At 40.2% G+C, this 17,790-nt stretch overlaps 1 protein-coding gene across 3 annotated transcripts in view; it reads left to right on the top strand.

Annotated features, from left to right (window-relative positions):
• LOC122816354 (Grid2 interacting protein) overlaps window positions 1–17,790 on the top strand; it is a 1,236,636-nt gene that overhangs the window by 1,047,682 nt on the left and 171,164 nt on the right. For all 3 annotated transcript variants that reach the window (XM_044089096.1, XM_044089095.1, XM_044089093.1), the window contains one exon: window positions 3,078–3,165. In XM_044089096.1, coding sequence (XP_043945031.1) covers window positions 3,078–3,165 — 88 coding nt within the window. The remainder of the gene's footprint in view (window positions 1–3,077; window positions 3,166–17,790) is intronic.

The raw sequence follows: 17,790 nt of genomic DNA, 5'->3' as shown, positions 1-17,790 counted from the left end.
GAGCCCCCATATTTGTACTTGTTCTGGAGTGACCTGAGTGCTTGTGTTATGTGGTGGATTCTGGCTCCTGACAGGCAGCTAACAGTAGCCTTCTGCTTGTCCAGCCTAGTGAGTCGGACGTCAGTGTGCATGACTATGGAGTCACCTATTACTAGTGTGTAAGTTATGTTATTTCGCCTTAAGGGCTGTGATTGTGCGGCACACTGATTTTGTGTTTTATGTGTTGTCTGGTTTGTGATGGGAGGTGCAGGTTGTTTGGGTGTCTGCTTTGGAGGTCTCTGATGCTTTTGCAGGTTTTTATTTAGAGCCTCTGAGTATGATTTTGTGTATTTATGTGTATTTTTTGCCAGTGCTGGTTTAGTAGGTCTATGTGTGGCTGGAGGTGTGGTGCAAGTGTTAACCTTCTCTTCTTGACTGTCTGTTCCAGTCATGGGTGGAGACAGCTTAGCCTCCAGTTTGGCTGTATAATTGCATCTCTCGCATATGTTAGTGTTTTGTGATAGGAGGAGAGGGTTGTCTGTGTACATGAGGCAGTTGTAACTTTGCCTCAGGATACCCAGATTCACTAGCTGGACTGGAGAGTACACCTGAAATTGCCCTTTGGTCATGCCTGAATAGTAGGATGAGCTGTTTAGTCGCTTCGTTGGTGAAGGGTGAATAATGAGCCTTGCCCTGTTGGGCAATCAAATGTCAGGGTATATTAGTGCTTGCTATTAGGTCTGAGCAAGTGCTGGGCTGTAGGATGCTTTTTGAGTGCTTAGGTTGAGAGTTAGACTAGTTTCAAGGGAAAAACTGAATAGTACACTTAATGGAGCCGGAATAATTAACCCTAGCTAACTGGCGCTGCCCGGCATGCAAAACTGTGCAAACATGGTTTTTATAGCAGGGAAATGAAAGAGATAGAAATTAGCCCAGAATGGCCAATAAACTACTAACTTCTGGGTTGGAACCACTCCTCCAGGAACAGATAGGCTGCTCAAAGGTGAACAGAGAAAATTCCTTCTATCCAAGTAAGGTATGGGCAACTCAGAAACTTGTAACACAGCCCTAAATTCAGCACTAGCCTGAAAACTGGACTCTACTAGCTTAGAAAGGCAGGAAACAAGGAATTTTTTGCTGTTTTTTTTTTGAAAAGATAAGGCAAAAACAGTAAAAATTATACTTAAAGCAGCTTTAAACAACTACAAATTATGAGAAAGGGCTATTGCACTTTAGTTTATAGCCTACAACAGTTAAACAAATTATTTAAACAAAAAATGACTTTTTCTAAGTGCAGGCAGTCAAATAAGTACAATTTGTGGAAAAAACAAGCTTTTAAATCACAATAACTGCTGGAAAAATCGACGTTTAGGCAGAAAACAGTTAAGTACAGCAAGAAAGTACAGAAAACTGATACTTAATCACTCCAAAGTCTCTCTTCTTAGCTAGAAGGCTTGTATCAGTTTAAGGCTTTCTAGTGCTTCCCAGTAGGTTAGTTACAGGAAAGATGGTAAACAAGCGCAGATGTGGTCTTTAAACCAAAAAGTTGAAAGAGATGGACAAACTGTCCAAATGGTCAATAAACTACAATTTCTGGGCCAAGAACCACTCCTCTTGTGGTAGACAGGCTACCTAATGCTTACCACTACGACTGGTAAGCTAGAAGGCTTCCCTCCAACACAGAAAGGCTTGCAGGGCTCAGAAGCTTACATACAGTCCTATATACAGCAACTCTGTATCTGGACTAGGCTAGTTACAGGAAAAGTGGGAAACAGGTGCAAGTGCAGCTTTTAAACCAGAACATTGAAAGAGATGGAAAAAAACTGCCCAAACGGCCAATAGCTACAATTTCTGGGCCAGGAACCACTCCTCTTGTGGTAGATAGGTTACCTAATGCTTACCACTCCCACTGATAAGCTAGAAGGCTTCCCTCCAACACAGAAAGGCTTGGGGGCTCAAAAGCTTACAAAGAGTCCTGGTTACAGCAAATCTGTACCTGGACTAGACTAGTTACAGGAAAGGCAGGGAACAAGTGCAAACACAGACTTATAAATCAGAAGGTTGAAAGAGATGGAAAAGCTTCCCAAATGGCCAATAAACTATAATTTCTGGGCCAGAAACCACTCCTCCTGTGGTAGACAAGTTACCTAGTGCTTACCACTCCCACTGATAAGCTAGATGGCTTCTCTCCAATACAGAAGGGCTTGGGGGGGGGGGGTCAGAAGCTTACCAACAGTCCTGGATTCAGCAAATCTGTACCTGGACTACATTAGTTACAGGAAAGGCGGGGACCAAACGCGGACTTTTAAACCAGAAAGTAGAAAGATATGGAAAAACTGCCCAAACGGCCAATGAACTACAATTTCTGGGCCAAAACCCACTCTTCCCATGGTAGATAGGCTACCTAGTACTTACCACTCCCACTGATAAGGTAGAAGGCTTCCCTCCAACACAGAAAGGCTTGAGGGGCTCAGAAGCTTACCAACAGTCCTGGATACAGCAAGTCTGTATCTGGACTAGACTAGTTACAGGAAAGGCAGGAAACAAGTTTAGATTTTTTTTTTTACAGAAAAGCAGCTAAAACAGCAGTAAATACAATTCAGATTGCAATGCAGGCTAGCACACTTGAGTGTGTAGCAATATTATGGCAAATACAGTTTAAATAAATGCAATTAAATTAACAAATTACTAAAAAACAAGTGCAGAAGGCAGTAAATTAGAAGGCTACTAACAAGCAGTAATAAGTGCAGAGTAAGAGCGACTGAACCGATAACAGCACGCAGAACAGCAACTTAAGACAGTTACAGTAAGAGCAGCTGAATAAAATATAATAAATATAATTTATAGTTAACTTCTAATGGAAAAAAAAAACTGAAAGCCATTGTACAAAAAGCAGCTTCTGCTTGTAGAATAACATGCAAGATAGGTATGACTCTCACTATAGCTTTCTTGTACTCCCTTGTTACCTGGAAAGAAGTGTTTGTTTATTGCATTTATGCTGACCAAAAAAAAAAAAAAAAAAAAACAAGAAGCTGTTATTTGAAAATATACAACAAAATGTAAGAAGAATTTGTTAATTATATGTCTGTTTATTTCAGCTGGGAGAAGACTCAGACTATGATAAACTCAGCGATATGGTCAAGTACCTTGACCTGGAACTCCATTTTGGGACGCAGAAACCTGCAAGTAAGTTTATATTAATGTGTGGACACCTGTGTTGTGTTATATGAAAGCTCATACATCCCTCTAGTGTCCTTTCATGGTATTTACCTAATAGGCTTTTTCATAGCCTTCGAAAATGTGGTCCTAACACATTTCATCTGCCATGCCATTAGCAAGCAATATAATGTGTTATTCATTTATTTGTTTACTTTTAATGTGCTCACAATATCTGCAGATTATCCAAGAAATGCTTACTGTACAGATCTCTGATCTGCATAGAATGTAATTAAAACTCCATTTGCTTGAAGAAGGTACAAGTGAGACATGACAATTAAAATCAAATTTTAAATGATACATTTTCTTAAAATATGAATATTCTGTACTTATTTTGACACTACTAGTAAAACCCTGCATTTTCAGCCTTCTCAAGATTGGAAATTGTGTTATTTGAAAATATGAAACAAATTGCACATTATAACCTAACTCTAAAGGCAGCCACAGGCAGCTATAATAACCTATAATAACGTATCCTGTTCTGGATAAAAAGAATCCATGTAATCAGAACCACTGCCTGCATTTTCATAAGTTAACAGCAAGATCTAAACAAGATGGTTTATAACAAAGTCAGATGTGCTGACATTAAAAATGTAGATAATAAGTCAGAATTTAATGAAGATGCAGCATAGTTTTTGTGTGATAAGAATACGTTTTTAGCATAGAAAATAGGCCTCAGACAAGATGATGGTGATTTTAAGCACATTTATTAAATAATTAGAATTCCACTAACTTTAACTGGAATCCGAAAGAGACTTTGAGGGCAACATAATGTATGTGTAACTTAACAGAATTTGTAAAAAAAATGTAGCTAAATATTGCAAATTAAATAGCTCACTTAAGACATTCCAGCACTAGGATCACAAGTGTTTGCTTACCTCTTTATAGAAATTTGGTACACGCATGTTATTTATTGCCCAAAGTTTTGGAACTTAAGCACAGCTCTCAACTGTCCATATACAAACTGTGGAGCCCTGCCACTCATAATGTGGAACAGGTGAGCAAAATATGCAATACTTATTAATATCTTAGTAACAACTTTATTTAGGAAGCCCTCAGCTTGGTTAAACATGTTACTTTATACTTAAAAATGTTGTTTTGTTAAATTAATATGATTCAGCATTACTTACCATGGGTATTAGAAAATATCTTAACAAATAATATGTAAAAACATCCTTTCATTGTGGAAAAGTGAGGAGAGTGTGGATTTGTTTAATACTCGGAATGAGGAATGTTCTCATAATGAGGTACACTTGAAAGATATGAACTTACCATGTATTACAAATAAAATATAAATTGACAAAAATGACAAAACCTAACAATATTTAAAAGCAAGGTCAATGAGAGATGTAACTTAATATAAGAAAAAATTCTTTGCTATGAGATAGTGTGCAAAGTTGACTTTTAAATTAAGGCAGAACAGCAACAAAGAACATTATATATCACCCTTAAACTAATTTGAAAAATATATTTTATCCATAGTTAGGTAAACACAGAACATGATGAGTAAATGCAAATTAGTTTCTTTGAAAGCTAAATGGATTTGAGGAGTAACAACATTTTTGAGCCACCTGGGTCCCTATCCCCTGTATACAATTTAACATGAGTGTTGAAGTTCACACTAACCTTTCCATAAATACTGAATGAGAGGGGTTATAAACTTAGTAGAGTACAAATATTTAAATGGCAAAGGAGAAGAGATAGTATATGCCAGCCTGATGATGCAGAAAAATTATGGCATGTGTCTGTGTCAACAGCACCCTAACAGGGTCAAGAATCAGCTTGGGGGATCAAAAGAGTTGGCTTGGGGGATAGGATGACACTGTTATTGGCCAGCTTTCATATCTCAGCTGGGTATGGAATTGTCTGCTGATTTCATGACATCTGGAGACAAGCAGCTTGAGAAATAAGGAGAAATGAAGAAAATCACATGACATGTGAGTATGCATGGCATGCACTGATGTCATTGCATCTCATTCTCTCATTATGGCCTTGAAAATCTAGCACAGAAGGACAGTTCCCTGTGGCTTTCCTCTTAACCCCAATGAGCCTCTTTTCCATGGTTGTAGTAAATAATGACCATTAGGCTATGCATTCTATGAAGCTGTGAGACCTGCCCAGTGAAGATTACATTTAGAATTACTAGGAAGGAGCTATCGAGTTACTTGAGGAAGGCAGGGAGTTTGTTTTGGGGAGCAAGCCATATATGAATGGTGGTTGCTTGGAGAATGGGAGAGTTGCATAGAAAAATTAATGGAAGTAACCACTTTTGACACAAGATCAAGGCAGATGAACATTAATGCAAACAAGAGAGCGAGAAGATATTTATTTACTGGGAGAGTGGTGTACTGATTTATATGGACCAAATTCAAGCTCAGCCCATGGGTTACAGAAACAAACGTAAGAAGCAAAAATGTAGAATATTTGCAAAAACTAGTTTGAATAATTATCACAAAGTATTTGAAATACTATTTTCAAGATTTACAGTATATACAAGGAAAAAAAAAACAAGCATAGTTATATAGTACAAAGGCAAAAAAGGAGAAGAAAGGAATCAGAGGGTTAAAAGGGGAGGGAGAGGGTTATTTATTTGGCTTATTTTCAGCAAAAATAGTACATCAGTGAAATTCTCTAAAGTAGCAAGTAATCTGAGGAAGTGCAGTGGAACCATTGTGTAAGTAATGTGGCCCATTTACAGCGGGTTACTTTGAAGAGATGTTCTTTCAGTTAAAAATGGAATTTGGAGTAAGAGGTTAACTCTTTTACGTTTGGGGATCATGACTGCCAGAGTTTAGTCATAGGGAAGGAAAGTTGTGCTCAATACAGAGTAGGCTTGTTTGGGTGTTTGTAGTGTTGGACCAAACTGTGTTTTACCCTTAGTGTTTTAGGATGGGATCCTCATTGTATGTTTCACAGTGGGGGGGGGTGTTTACATTTTTGTAGTATTGTAAGAGTTTAAAAGGCTCTGACCCCAGCAACAGGCCAGCCCTTTGTTTAACTGGTAGTCGTTTTGATTTTTTGTGGCAGTAATGTTTCTATTGAGGATTATGAAATGGTATACTTTCACGCTCGCACCTACCTGTATGTCTTTAATGTCACTCGACTGCATGTCCTCCCCGTGGTTGAGTGACATCTAAGACATGCAGGCAGGTGCGAGCGTGAATGGCTGTGTCTTCTTTGTAGGTCGGGCTGGCAACTTGGCACCATAAAAATCAACTGCCAATCATTAGCGGACTGGAGTTCTGCTGTGGCGACCCCTAACCGGGAAAAGCCGAAAGACATTACTATACTTTATTGGAAATGACTTGCAGTGCTTTAATGCTATTGTCTGAAGCTACTAAAATCAGGGTACATCTTAGTCTAGTTGAGAAAAAATAATTTCTTTATGAATTACAGGTTATACTACAGAGCAGGGAAAACTGGAAATGTTCTGGTCCTAAAAATAATCAATATTTAATTTTGTTTTAATTTTCTTCAGTGTGGAATTCAAAGTTGAAGGACTGGTCTAGCCAGGTGCTTAGGTATTTGAAAGAGTTTATTGTTACAATCATTTCCTTTTTAAGGCTTGCAATTTGCCAAGAAATTGGGACTTGGTGAGTGTTTGCCTTGTTCCTAACAATAAGTTTTTTGTTTCTGATTTATTTTGTCGTTAATCCAACTATGTAAAGGTCTTACAGTCTGGTTGTTACTTTTGGTTACCGTGGAGACAGTGAGTGACACTATATTTGGCATTAAGGCTGAATATAGCACACAGCACAGCAGGAAGAAATTAACAGGGATGGTACATCTGAATCGGCACATGAGTGATGATAAGGAAACCGGTGATGCATAACCTCAAAGTATAATGATGACAACAAGAATGCATTTGCTACAGCTTCACTGATGTAGAACCTTGAAACACAGGTGACGGCAACAAGAATCCATTTGCTACAGCTTTCGGTGAGTGCAAGAACATAAATGATTCTTTAAAGAAGGCTTTCCTTGGTCAATGACAGTTATTTGGAATAGACAACAGCATTTGGAAATATTTGACCTACTGTTTTCTAATGTATGAAAAAGGATCATTGAATTAATGGACATCCTTTTTATGAAAGTTACCATCAGAATAACACACACTGAATAGCTAAGAACAGCTGACAAAAAAAAAAAAAAAAAGCAGTGGTATCTGTGAGACATTCTGAGCTGGTACAACAGATGAAAAAAATCGATAAATTTACAATCACTAGTGTAACTTTTGTATGTGGTGCAAACAAGACAAATAAATTGATGTACAGATTATGTCAGAGGCTCATAAAGAATCCACAATCTCACAGTACAGATGTGTGATAAGTGTTTCTGACATTTTGTTTTTGTGACATGTACTGAAGGCTTAACTAAAAAAAAATAAATAAATGTGACACTGTTCATGGAACAGTGCAGTGTAATGAAAGACCCTTTACTCCATGGCTGATTAAAATGGAAAGGTTCTGCTGTGTCTTATTGAGTTGCATGTCGTCAATGCTTCAACAAGAAGAAGCGAACTGCTCAAAGATTCAACTGCTGGCAAAAGAAAGAAAAAGAGCAGTTTTACAGGACAACAAGCCTTGTTCCGCTCCCAGTATCCCTTAGAGCCATATGTAATCCCAGTATCCCTCAGAGTCATATGTAATCCCAGTATCCCTCAGAGTCATATGCAATCCCAGTATCCCTCAGAGTCGTATGTAATCCCAGTATCCCTCAGAGCCGTATGTAATCCCAGTATCCCTCAGAGCCATATGTAATCCCAGTATCCCTCAGAGTCATATGTAATATCTCTGTGGAGACACTTGAATAGCCCCAGAACCCTGAAATCATGGTCAGTGACTAATGGAAAGCGCCCCAACAGTGATTATCAGTAAAAGACAGTAAATGGTAACTTCCACTTGGAAAAAACTACACTCAGAGAGTGCAAACTCATCTAGTTTACTCTCAGCAAAGTATAGTGAAGCCAAATCAAAACAATGAAGTGCCATGTCGCACCATGAGTGATTCATAAATGAACCTCACTGAACAGGTATGCTGCATCATTCTGAGTTGCCATGACAATTTCTGCTGTATCTACTATATCAGGGCAGGGAGGTATGTTAAGCAGTCATTATAGCATAGATTGAATACTGGGTTATGGTAAAGGGGTACTCACTTCCTGTGTTCACACACTGTACTATCCAGCAGAAAACAATGATATGCATCTATCCCCAGCACTACCTACTTTCTCTATGAAAATGCAGACAGAGTTTATCACATAGTAGAATTCCAGTTTGCATCCTATTATGTTATAGAACCTTGAATCATAGATCATGTCACAAATCTCTTAAGCCTTAGAGTGCAACCTTATGTGCGGCTGATGACCAAGAATCTCAAAGCTGCAGGGAGGTATGAGTGAATTATTCTATACTCCGCAAGTTATTCTGCTCTACATGAATTCCACCCTGCATGCTTAAAGGGGACTGCAAAGAAGGTGATAAAGCAAAGAAAGTAAAGGGACTGAGAATTATTATGCTGGAGACGAGGATGGACAAGAGAAGCTGATGTGGGTTCATAAGAGTTTGAGAGGAAACTGAAAAGGTTTACATTTGGAGGAATATGGAAGGACAGAAAAGACATTGTTTGTACACAAAAAGCACAAACTGTATCCAAGAAATCTGAGAAAGTTCTGCTTCACAGACAAAGTGTTGATCGCGTGGACTAGGCTAACTGACTAGATTTTGATCTCTTTCTAAGCAACATGAATTCGTGCAGCTTGTTGGAGTGTAACTGAGAGGTAAGCAGAGAAGAGGATGACAGCAGCGACTGGAGTTTTGGACTGCTTTCATTATAGTAGTATGACTAAAATATGTCCAAAGGTGAGAGGTAGAACAAGGCGCGGCACAGCTGTGAAAGGAATAGAAGTATGCATTAGCAGGGTGCAGCATTTCGCTTACCATGCATAGGTATAAATAAGCATGACTTAGTATGCAACGGTGTAGAGCATCTTTGTACACTATACTGTAACTGAGAAAAGTATTACAGCACAGAAAGTTTTAACAGAACAGTGAAAAGTAGGAAGCACTATAGGATCATAGGAGGTTGCTAGGCTATTGGATCTAAGGCCTCTACAAGCCTTGCCATGTTATACCATTGTTCCCTTATGGATCAAGATATATAGTCTCTGTTTTTGTGCAAATCTAAGATCAGCACTGGCTACCCCTGTCTAAGAGGGACATAGGTGAAACCCCCAGTGTAAATTTATGGTTTCCCATCCAGTTGTCCAGGTTACACTTAGACAGGGTCATTGAGTGGCTCTGTTTTACATGAATTGGGAGTTTGTTCCAGAGAAGTGGCAACCTCTCAGAGACATAGATGTGTGTCCAGCATATCTTGTTAATATTGCAGGCTTTGTTAACTAGAGCGAGTGAATCTTGTCCCACTGGATTTGTGGATGTGCAGCAGCTTCATCAAGATAGGGTCTGAGACTGCTCTGTAGGCCAGGCACAAGTTACCTCTAAGCAGTCTATATGAGACTGAGTACAGTGATAGGGCCTTCAGTCTGTCTTGCAGGTCTTCAGCCTGGTCTCTGTTAACCTTAGAAATTTCTCTGACCACTGCTTGCAGCTGATTGTGGCAACCAGTGGTTTATGCTGTGGGCTGACTGTTTCGCTGGGGATGATTTTGCAATCATGGATTCTACACCGGTGTCCTTTCCTTACTAGATGAAAGTCTATCTGAGTTGCATGTTGGCTACTCTTGATGTGATCTTGTGTCTGTCTCTCTTTCTGAACTATGAGTTGACTACTATCAAGCCATTTGCCAGATGGAAGTCTAGAATGGCTTCTCCTTCTTTATTCCTGCTGTCCCACCCATGTGGGCCCACGGCAGTCCTCATATCCTGTTCTGCCTTTCTGATATGTGCATTCAAGTCACCCATTATTAACACCAATTCATGTTGTCTTGTCATGCTGTATCTAGTAGGTCCTGTAACTGCTGACTGAATACACTCTTTTCCTCACTATCACAGCTCTGCTCTGGGGCATAGGCTGAGATTATGAATACTGCGCTATGATTACACTGGAGTCTGACTGCCATGAGTCTATCATTAATTCTGATGATATCCCTTACTGCCTTCTGAAGCCTTTCACTCACCACAATTCCCACACCATTTCTAGCCTGACTCCCTCCTGAGTATTAGATTCTGGATCCCATGCTCAATGGCTTTGCTGCACTGCCCTTCCATCTTGTCTCTTGGGTACATAGGATGCCCTGCCTCCTCCATATCATCATGTTGTCCACTTCCAAGCTGTATCCTGTCAGTGACCCTACATTAAGTGTAGCAGTTCTCAGTTCATGTTTGGCAGGTTGATTGGTTTTGCATCCAGTTTTCGGTCAATAGAGCTGTCCCAGTTAACTCAGGCTGGGCAACTGGGCACCAGCTGGCCAGTAGCTTATTGACTCAGTGCTGCTGGGCTTTATGGCAGGCACACATTGGCCAACAGGGGCACATATACCCCTCCCACCATTAGCATGGGTCCCTAGCATAGGTTGGAGTAGGCTGTGTCCTCAACCCACTTATCACTGGTAACTACCCATGTCCATTTTGGCAACATTAGTCAACATGAGTTAATCACCTAGAGCCATATTTTACACCGTCAAGTGGCTAGCCTTGTCACGGCACGCAGTCTGTGATCTGTGTTCTCCTATTTTGAGGATACTGCACACCACAGCAGATGCTCAAAATGGTTGGTCTGTACAACTCTTCCCTCTATAGGGCACCATGCAGAGTCTGTGCTGCTGTCCACAGCTCCATTCATTGGTGAGTTTTGAGATGGAAACACTCAGCATGTTTTTTGGAGGTGGGGGAACCACACAGAGACATGGGATCAAACATTGTACCTTGTGCATGGGAGGCAAAGACCTTAACCATTACAGCAACTGGTCTTTTCATTCTCAAGGCAAAAACAGAGAGAAAAACAATGAAAATGGAGGCTGTGGGAATCGTACCTAGGACTGCTGCAGGGTCTACAGCACATTGTAATAAACTTCTGAAAGAATGATGCTGGAAGCACAGATGGGTGTAATGTACAGATGGGGTTTGGAGAGAAAAATGTCATGGAAAGACTTGTGGTGCCTTGGAATTCATCATATTGTGAGTCTGTGAATAAAGGCACACTAGTGGGCTTTGCATTTGGACAAATAGAACCAATGAAAACAGAGAACAGCAGCGGGAGTAAATATGAACAGCTTGATAAAGAATGATGTTTTATTTCACTGGCTCTCTTAAGTCAGGCTATGTTATCTTGTATTAAATTAGAATTTTAGCATGTTCATACAAAGCTTGAATGATTGCAACAAAACAGATGGCTTCAGATGTAAGTTTATGTTACTATACATTAAATGACATAATTGCTTATTCAGTGCTTCAGAGAACTTCTGAAATTATAAACTACAGTAAATCTCTGATGTAGAACAGCTTAGATTTATTACATTTTGTTGCCTGAATGGTTAACCCGTTGGGCAGCATCTGTTATTTCCTGGAGTGATGCAGTACAAATTTCATGCGATGTTGCAGGGGTAACTGTCTCAGAATGAATTGATGTAAAGCACATACATTATTATTTTGGACTAAAGAAATTAATTCACAGGCTCTAGTTTGTGGAAACTGAGTGTCTGAAAGACGGAACAACTATCTGAAGTAATTACAGTAAAAACAATACTTGTTAAATGAAAATTAAGTAAAAAAAAAAAACCACTATACTTACCTAATACCCATCTTTGGTTTTCACAGCTATCTATGGTTTCACACCAGAATCTGAATATATCTTTCCTAAGTATGATTTCTTTCTGAGTAGGAACAAAAGAGGTTATAAACATATAATAATATTTGACAAAAAAAAAACAGTGGTGTACTCAATTCAGAAAATACATTCTATTCTGTGTTCCAAGCAGCTGCGTTGCATTTTTATAAATGTTCTCCCTAAATGCCAACAGAATGGCATTCAAAAATGATGCCCTGTAATTAGAAACAACCACTAATCATTGTATTTGTGAGGCATTTGTAATTCACACAGAACTATTTATATAATGTTTTATTTATGAATAAAGTGGTGATGAGAACCACTGAACAATTTCTAATTCAGGACAGTATAGTAAACTCAGTTAAAAAGGGTTGTGAATCACAAAAATGCTATTGAAGAGCTAAGAAAACTAAGGGAGGTATACTAAAATTAAAAACGTGAGTAAACATAAATACATTTTTGTATCTTTTGCTCTTTGTTTCTGCCAGCCAGCACACCCTCCATTCATCTGGACCAGCCATCATGCAGGTAACCATGAAGGGAGTTTGGCCATCCAGCTCTGCCACTGCTAAATCCCAAGAGCTTGACCATATGGCTTCATCTTTCTTCTTTCAGAATCCAGACCATGATGCTTATTGACAGATGCTAATTGTCTCCAGTGTGGGGAACCACCAAAGACCTTGTGGATATTAATGGCCATGCACCAACTGTACTTGCATATCTGGGATATTTGCCCCCCATACTGGCAGGCACAAACCTAGCCTGTGATAAGTGCACATTACCATACATGCACTGACCCCTGGTTGCAGTGTTGTGCAGTGGTTTACTCATGTGCATGCCAAGACATCTCTACAATTAGAGATCATAAAACAGTCCCTCATGTCTTAATGTCTTGCTCTAAATACTTTGAAGGCTGCTGATTATGAGTAACACGACACAGTGGTTTAAGTTTTGGCAAGGCTAAGAACCCCTGTGCCCCCATTTCTTTCACACACACACACACACACACACATATATATATATATATATATATATATATATATATATACCAAATCCACACTCACACAGTATTGGGAATGGAAGAAACTCTTCAAGTCAGCATAAAGTTGTCTTAGGGAATACCTTGTTTTGCTCTAACACCAGCAAGCAAGTGATTTATAAGATTTTACAGATGGGGAGAGATGGGGAAGCCCAGCATAGTCCATCTTGATTTTGTATCTCTCCACTGACACATTTAGAATTCAGCAAGTCAATCCACCTGCCTCCCTTTGAGAATGTCAAACAAGCAGGTACCACTCAGTCCAGTCACCTTTCAACATTTTCATTAGCACCAGGGTCATTAACTGAGCCTGGATGATCTGAGATTTAGTTAGAGCTTTAGAGGGTCATAGGAAAGTACTAGGATAGCTGTCGTTGTGGGTCATTGTAAGCCCAGCCAGTTTCTCTTGGTGTGAATCAACCTTTGCACCTCTCACCTGCAAGGTAAACATTTTAACCATTATGCCATCCCCCAACCCACATACTAGGTTATCATATTGCAGGCTATTACATGCCTAGTGAACAACCAGACGTCAGAAGCAAACTCTGTAACTTTTATTTGTGAGGTTAAGATCTTAACTATACCAGGTCTATATTAGAACATCGAAGTTTTAAAACTTCGAATGTTCTAATATCAACCTGTTTTGAGCGAATGCTAAAAATAGCGAAGCTGCAGAACACAGAATTCTTTCCTAGGGAAAGAATTTGGTTGGCCGGTTCTGTGGCTTCGCTATTTTTAGCGCTGTAGTGGAAATTTACAGGTCGGTTTCAGGTAAGTGTGCGACTGCGTGGTTGTTAGGATTAGGGTATGAGTTAGGGTTAGGGCGCGGGTTAGGTGAGTTAGGGTTAGGGTGCGGGTTAGGTTAATTAGGGTTAGGGGCGGGTTAAGTGAGTTTGGGTTAGGGTGTGGGTTAGGTGAGTGTGCGATAGAACTTAGGGTTAGGGTTTGGGTTAAGGTAAGTGGATAGATAGTAGTGTATGTACAGTTTAGTGTAGGGTTAGTTGTAGGATTATAAGTGTATGTGTGTGGATTGATGTTTTTTAGGTGTGCTTGTGTTGTGTGTATATGTTTCGGAATAGCAAATTTTTTCCCAAGGAAAAAATTTGCTGTTCTGAATGTTCGATATTATGTGGTTTAGATATTTGAGGTTCTATGAAATAGCGTTCACTATTCTCATCTTTCGATAGCGTGATATAAATGCATTATATCAACCCTCCCCATGTATTTTTCTATGCCATAGAACTGGGACTCAACACCATGACAGAGAAAAGGCAGGCATTATGAACAGGTAGTCTAGATAGCTTAATTGACTCAGTAGTACGATCTCTACTTATCATGGTGTGTGGTTCATTTCTGTCTTAGTATCATAGGACGATGCTAGGCTATCAACCCAAGGGGCCTTTTTAAGCTTAGCAGTACTTCCTGGTAAATTCTGATAGGTTTTAGTTCCCAAGGATATTGTGGGGTATATATATCTGGGCATGGGTGACTGCCTATTTGCAATCTTCCTCTCTAATAAAGACATAGGTGCCAGAACAGGGGTATATTTATGTTTCCCATCCACTGATCTAAGTTTACTTGGAGAAATGCAGGGGTGAACTCTGCTCATGTGGATGGTAAACCTGTTCCAGAGAAGGGGAGACCCTGAGACACAAAGCTGTTCCTCCAGCATGTCCTATTTATGTGGCAGACAACGTTTAGGTCCATGGATCAGGTGCTCCTGATGCTATTTGTTTTACAGATATGCAAACGGTCCATTAGAGCTGATTCAGAGCATGCTTTGTAGGCCAGGAATAGGTTACCTGTAGGAGACTGAATATAAGGACAAGGCTTTGAGACAGTCTACATAGGACTTGTTTTCCACACTATGTATTCTTTTTGGTAGGAATCTCTGAGAAGGTTCCAGTTGTTGCATATGCCTGGCTAGGTACATAATAAAAGGCAACTGCACTATGTGATTTGTCTTATAAGAACAAAGTACACGGGAACAATGACATGTTTGGATCTAGATGTCATACCCCTGCTTATAAGTTGCACAATATAGAATGATTTCCTCACTACAGTAGACCCATGATGGTCAAATGCCAAATCAATGGCTACATGTGTACCCAAATCTCTTGACTACAGAGGCTACTTTTAGGTGGTGTATTGTCCATGTAGTAGTTTGCTGGGGTGGCAGACTTTCTGAAAGATACTGTGATTCACTTTTTGGCATTGAGCTTTAGAACATGACTCTGGCAACAGTTCTTAGTCTGGGTCAGGCCTTCTTGCAGGATATTCTAAGGGGATCCAGTATCTGTCAGCTTGAGATGACATTTTCAACAGACCTCAATGCTTTGCCAGAGATGGTCTTCATCTGTCACTCCTGGGATTTCAGCTACTGGCTAAGGCTCTTAACACCCCCATAGTGCCTTTTTAGGCAGTGTCTCAAGGACAAAATTCCTGACGTAGAAATTCATCTAAAAACAACCTCAAGGTTATGCTGCTAAATGCTAGGAGTCTTAATATAAAACTGCACTCACTGGAAGTAGTCCTCACCTTGGAAGAAGCAGACATTTGAGAAGTCACAGAGATCTGGTTCAAGGCTGTGAAGAGCACCCCCAGCCATACTGGGTTACACCTCTTTCCACACATTTAGACCACAAACTGAAGGAGTGAAAACTAAAGGAGGTGATGTATTAATATTCATTAAAGATAAATACACCTCCGGCTTGGTTAAACAGTACAGTTCCCTGGAGATACTTCAGGTGCAATTAACTGTAGGTAGGACACCTATTCAAGTCATTGCCAGCTACAGGTCACGTTCTATGAATCAGGACACCCACTTTGCCTATTTGGATCTACTTGAGTCTATCATCCCACAGGGGGTGAGAACATCCTGGGTCTGGTACTTAGCAATAAAGGGGACCACTGTGAGGTCTTCCCTGGTGAGATCTGACCACAAGTCAGTCTCATTTGAAGCAACTATCACACCTGACTCCCGCCTCCCAGCAGCAATTAAACTAAAAAAGTTTTCCAAAGCAGACTATAACCTCTTACAGGATGGTATAACTAGCTTCACTGCACCCCCCCCCGATGGATTGGCAACTATGCCGAGTTATACACCACTGCTTTATACAAACACCTGTATAACTGCATTGACTCAGCCGTACCTGAAAGGACCAAAACAAGCTTCTCAAGCAAAAGCAAACCTGCCTGGTGGACAACAGCTGTTAATAGGCTTTACAATATTACAATAAGAGAAAGAAATTGCTATCTAAGAGTAATAGAGAGCAAGCCCTAAATTAGAAACACTCCCTCCCCAGCTTAAATAAGCAAATAAGACTTCTTGTGAAGTCCTCCAAAGCAAACTACTAATCCAAATTAGCTTCCTCAACTAAGGACAACCATAAGGTTTTCTTTAGTTACAACCATAACCCAAAAGTAAAGGCCCAGATCTGTGCTGAACTGGTAGTTAATGATACCACATATACTGAGCCTGTGGACATTGCTAACGTGTTGGCTGACAGGTTCTGTGAAAACTTCACTCCCCTGTCTCCACTACATGAACCCATGACATCCATACCACCTGTCACCTACCTTGTATCTCTGAAGAGTAGGTTGTAAACACTCTCTCTAAGGCCAAAAACACAGCATATATGGGACCTGCTAACATCCCAGGCTACATCCTGCATGGGCTCCAACAAGAATTACAACACCATTGTGTCCTCTTTTCAATCATAGTCTAAGCACAGGCTTTGCCCAAGCTGAATGGAAAACAGCCACCATTATTGCCTTGCACAAAGGTGGTGCTTCCACTGACCATGGAAACTATAGCACTATTAGCCTGACTAGCCTTAGCTGCATGGCCAATCAGCCCCAGTCTGATTAGCTCTAAGGAGAATCATCATGGACCTTATCAACAAAGATGTAGGTAATCTGCAAACACTTGACTGTACTCAGTTTGGATTTGTCAAAGGGAGATCATGCCTCTTAAACCTGGTGGACTTCTTTGAGACAGTCTCCAAGGCCCGGGATGAGGGGAAATCTGTGCATACAACCTACCTAGACTTAGCCAAGGATTTTGACACGAACCCCCACTCAGGCATCATTGGCAAACTCACCCAGCTAGGTATCAACACTTATATCATTAGATGGGTAGCTAACTGGCTCACTGATAGAACACATATAGTCAAAATAGGGGAATCCACCTCCAACAGCAGACCTGTAACCAGTGGTGTTCCACAGTGATCAGTCCTGGGTCCTCTACTGTTTGGAATCTAGTTCTTTGACGTACAAGCAAAAACTAAAGTTCTGTGGCTGACAACGTTTGCTGATGACTGCAAATTGGGAGCAGTCATAGAATCTCCAAATGATGTCAACATCTGACAAGAGGGTCTTACACAAACAAATGATTGGTGCCAAAGTCATGGCCTTAAACTCAATGCAGAAAAATATATTATCATCCCTTTCAGTAAGAACGATGTTCCTGCCAACTATCACATCAATAGCAACACTCTAAGTACTCACTCAGTGGTGAGAGACCTGGTCACACAGTTTGACAGGAACCTTGCCTTTGATCACCATGTCTCCACAGTGGTAAGAAGGGCATTCTACATTGCTCATCTCATAAGTAAGGTCATTGTCTCCAAATAATTGAGTACAACACCCCTTTTGTTATGTACCTTTCCAAGCACCTGCAGCAATTGGAAAGACAACCAAGGTTCCTCAAAAGGAAAATTCAAGGTCTTCAGCATCTGTCCTATGTGGATTGTCTGAAATCACTGTCAC

Source organism: Protopterus annectens, chromosome 12.part0 (genome assembly GCF_019279795.1).
Source record: "Protopterus annectens isolate FY-2018-M chromosome 12.part0, PAN1.0, whole genome shotgun sequence".
Lineage (NCBI taxonomy): Eukaryota > Metazoa > Chordata > Ceratodontiformes > Protopteridae > Protopterus > Protopterus annectens.
This window is presented reverse-complemented; position numbering and strand designations above follow the sequence as displayed.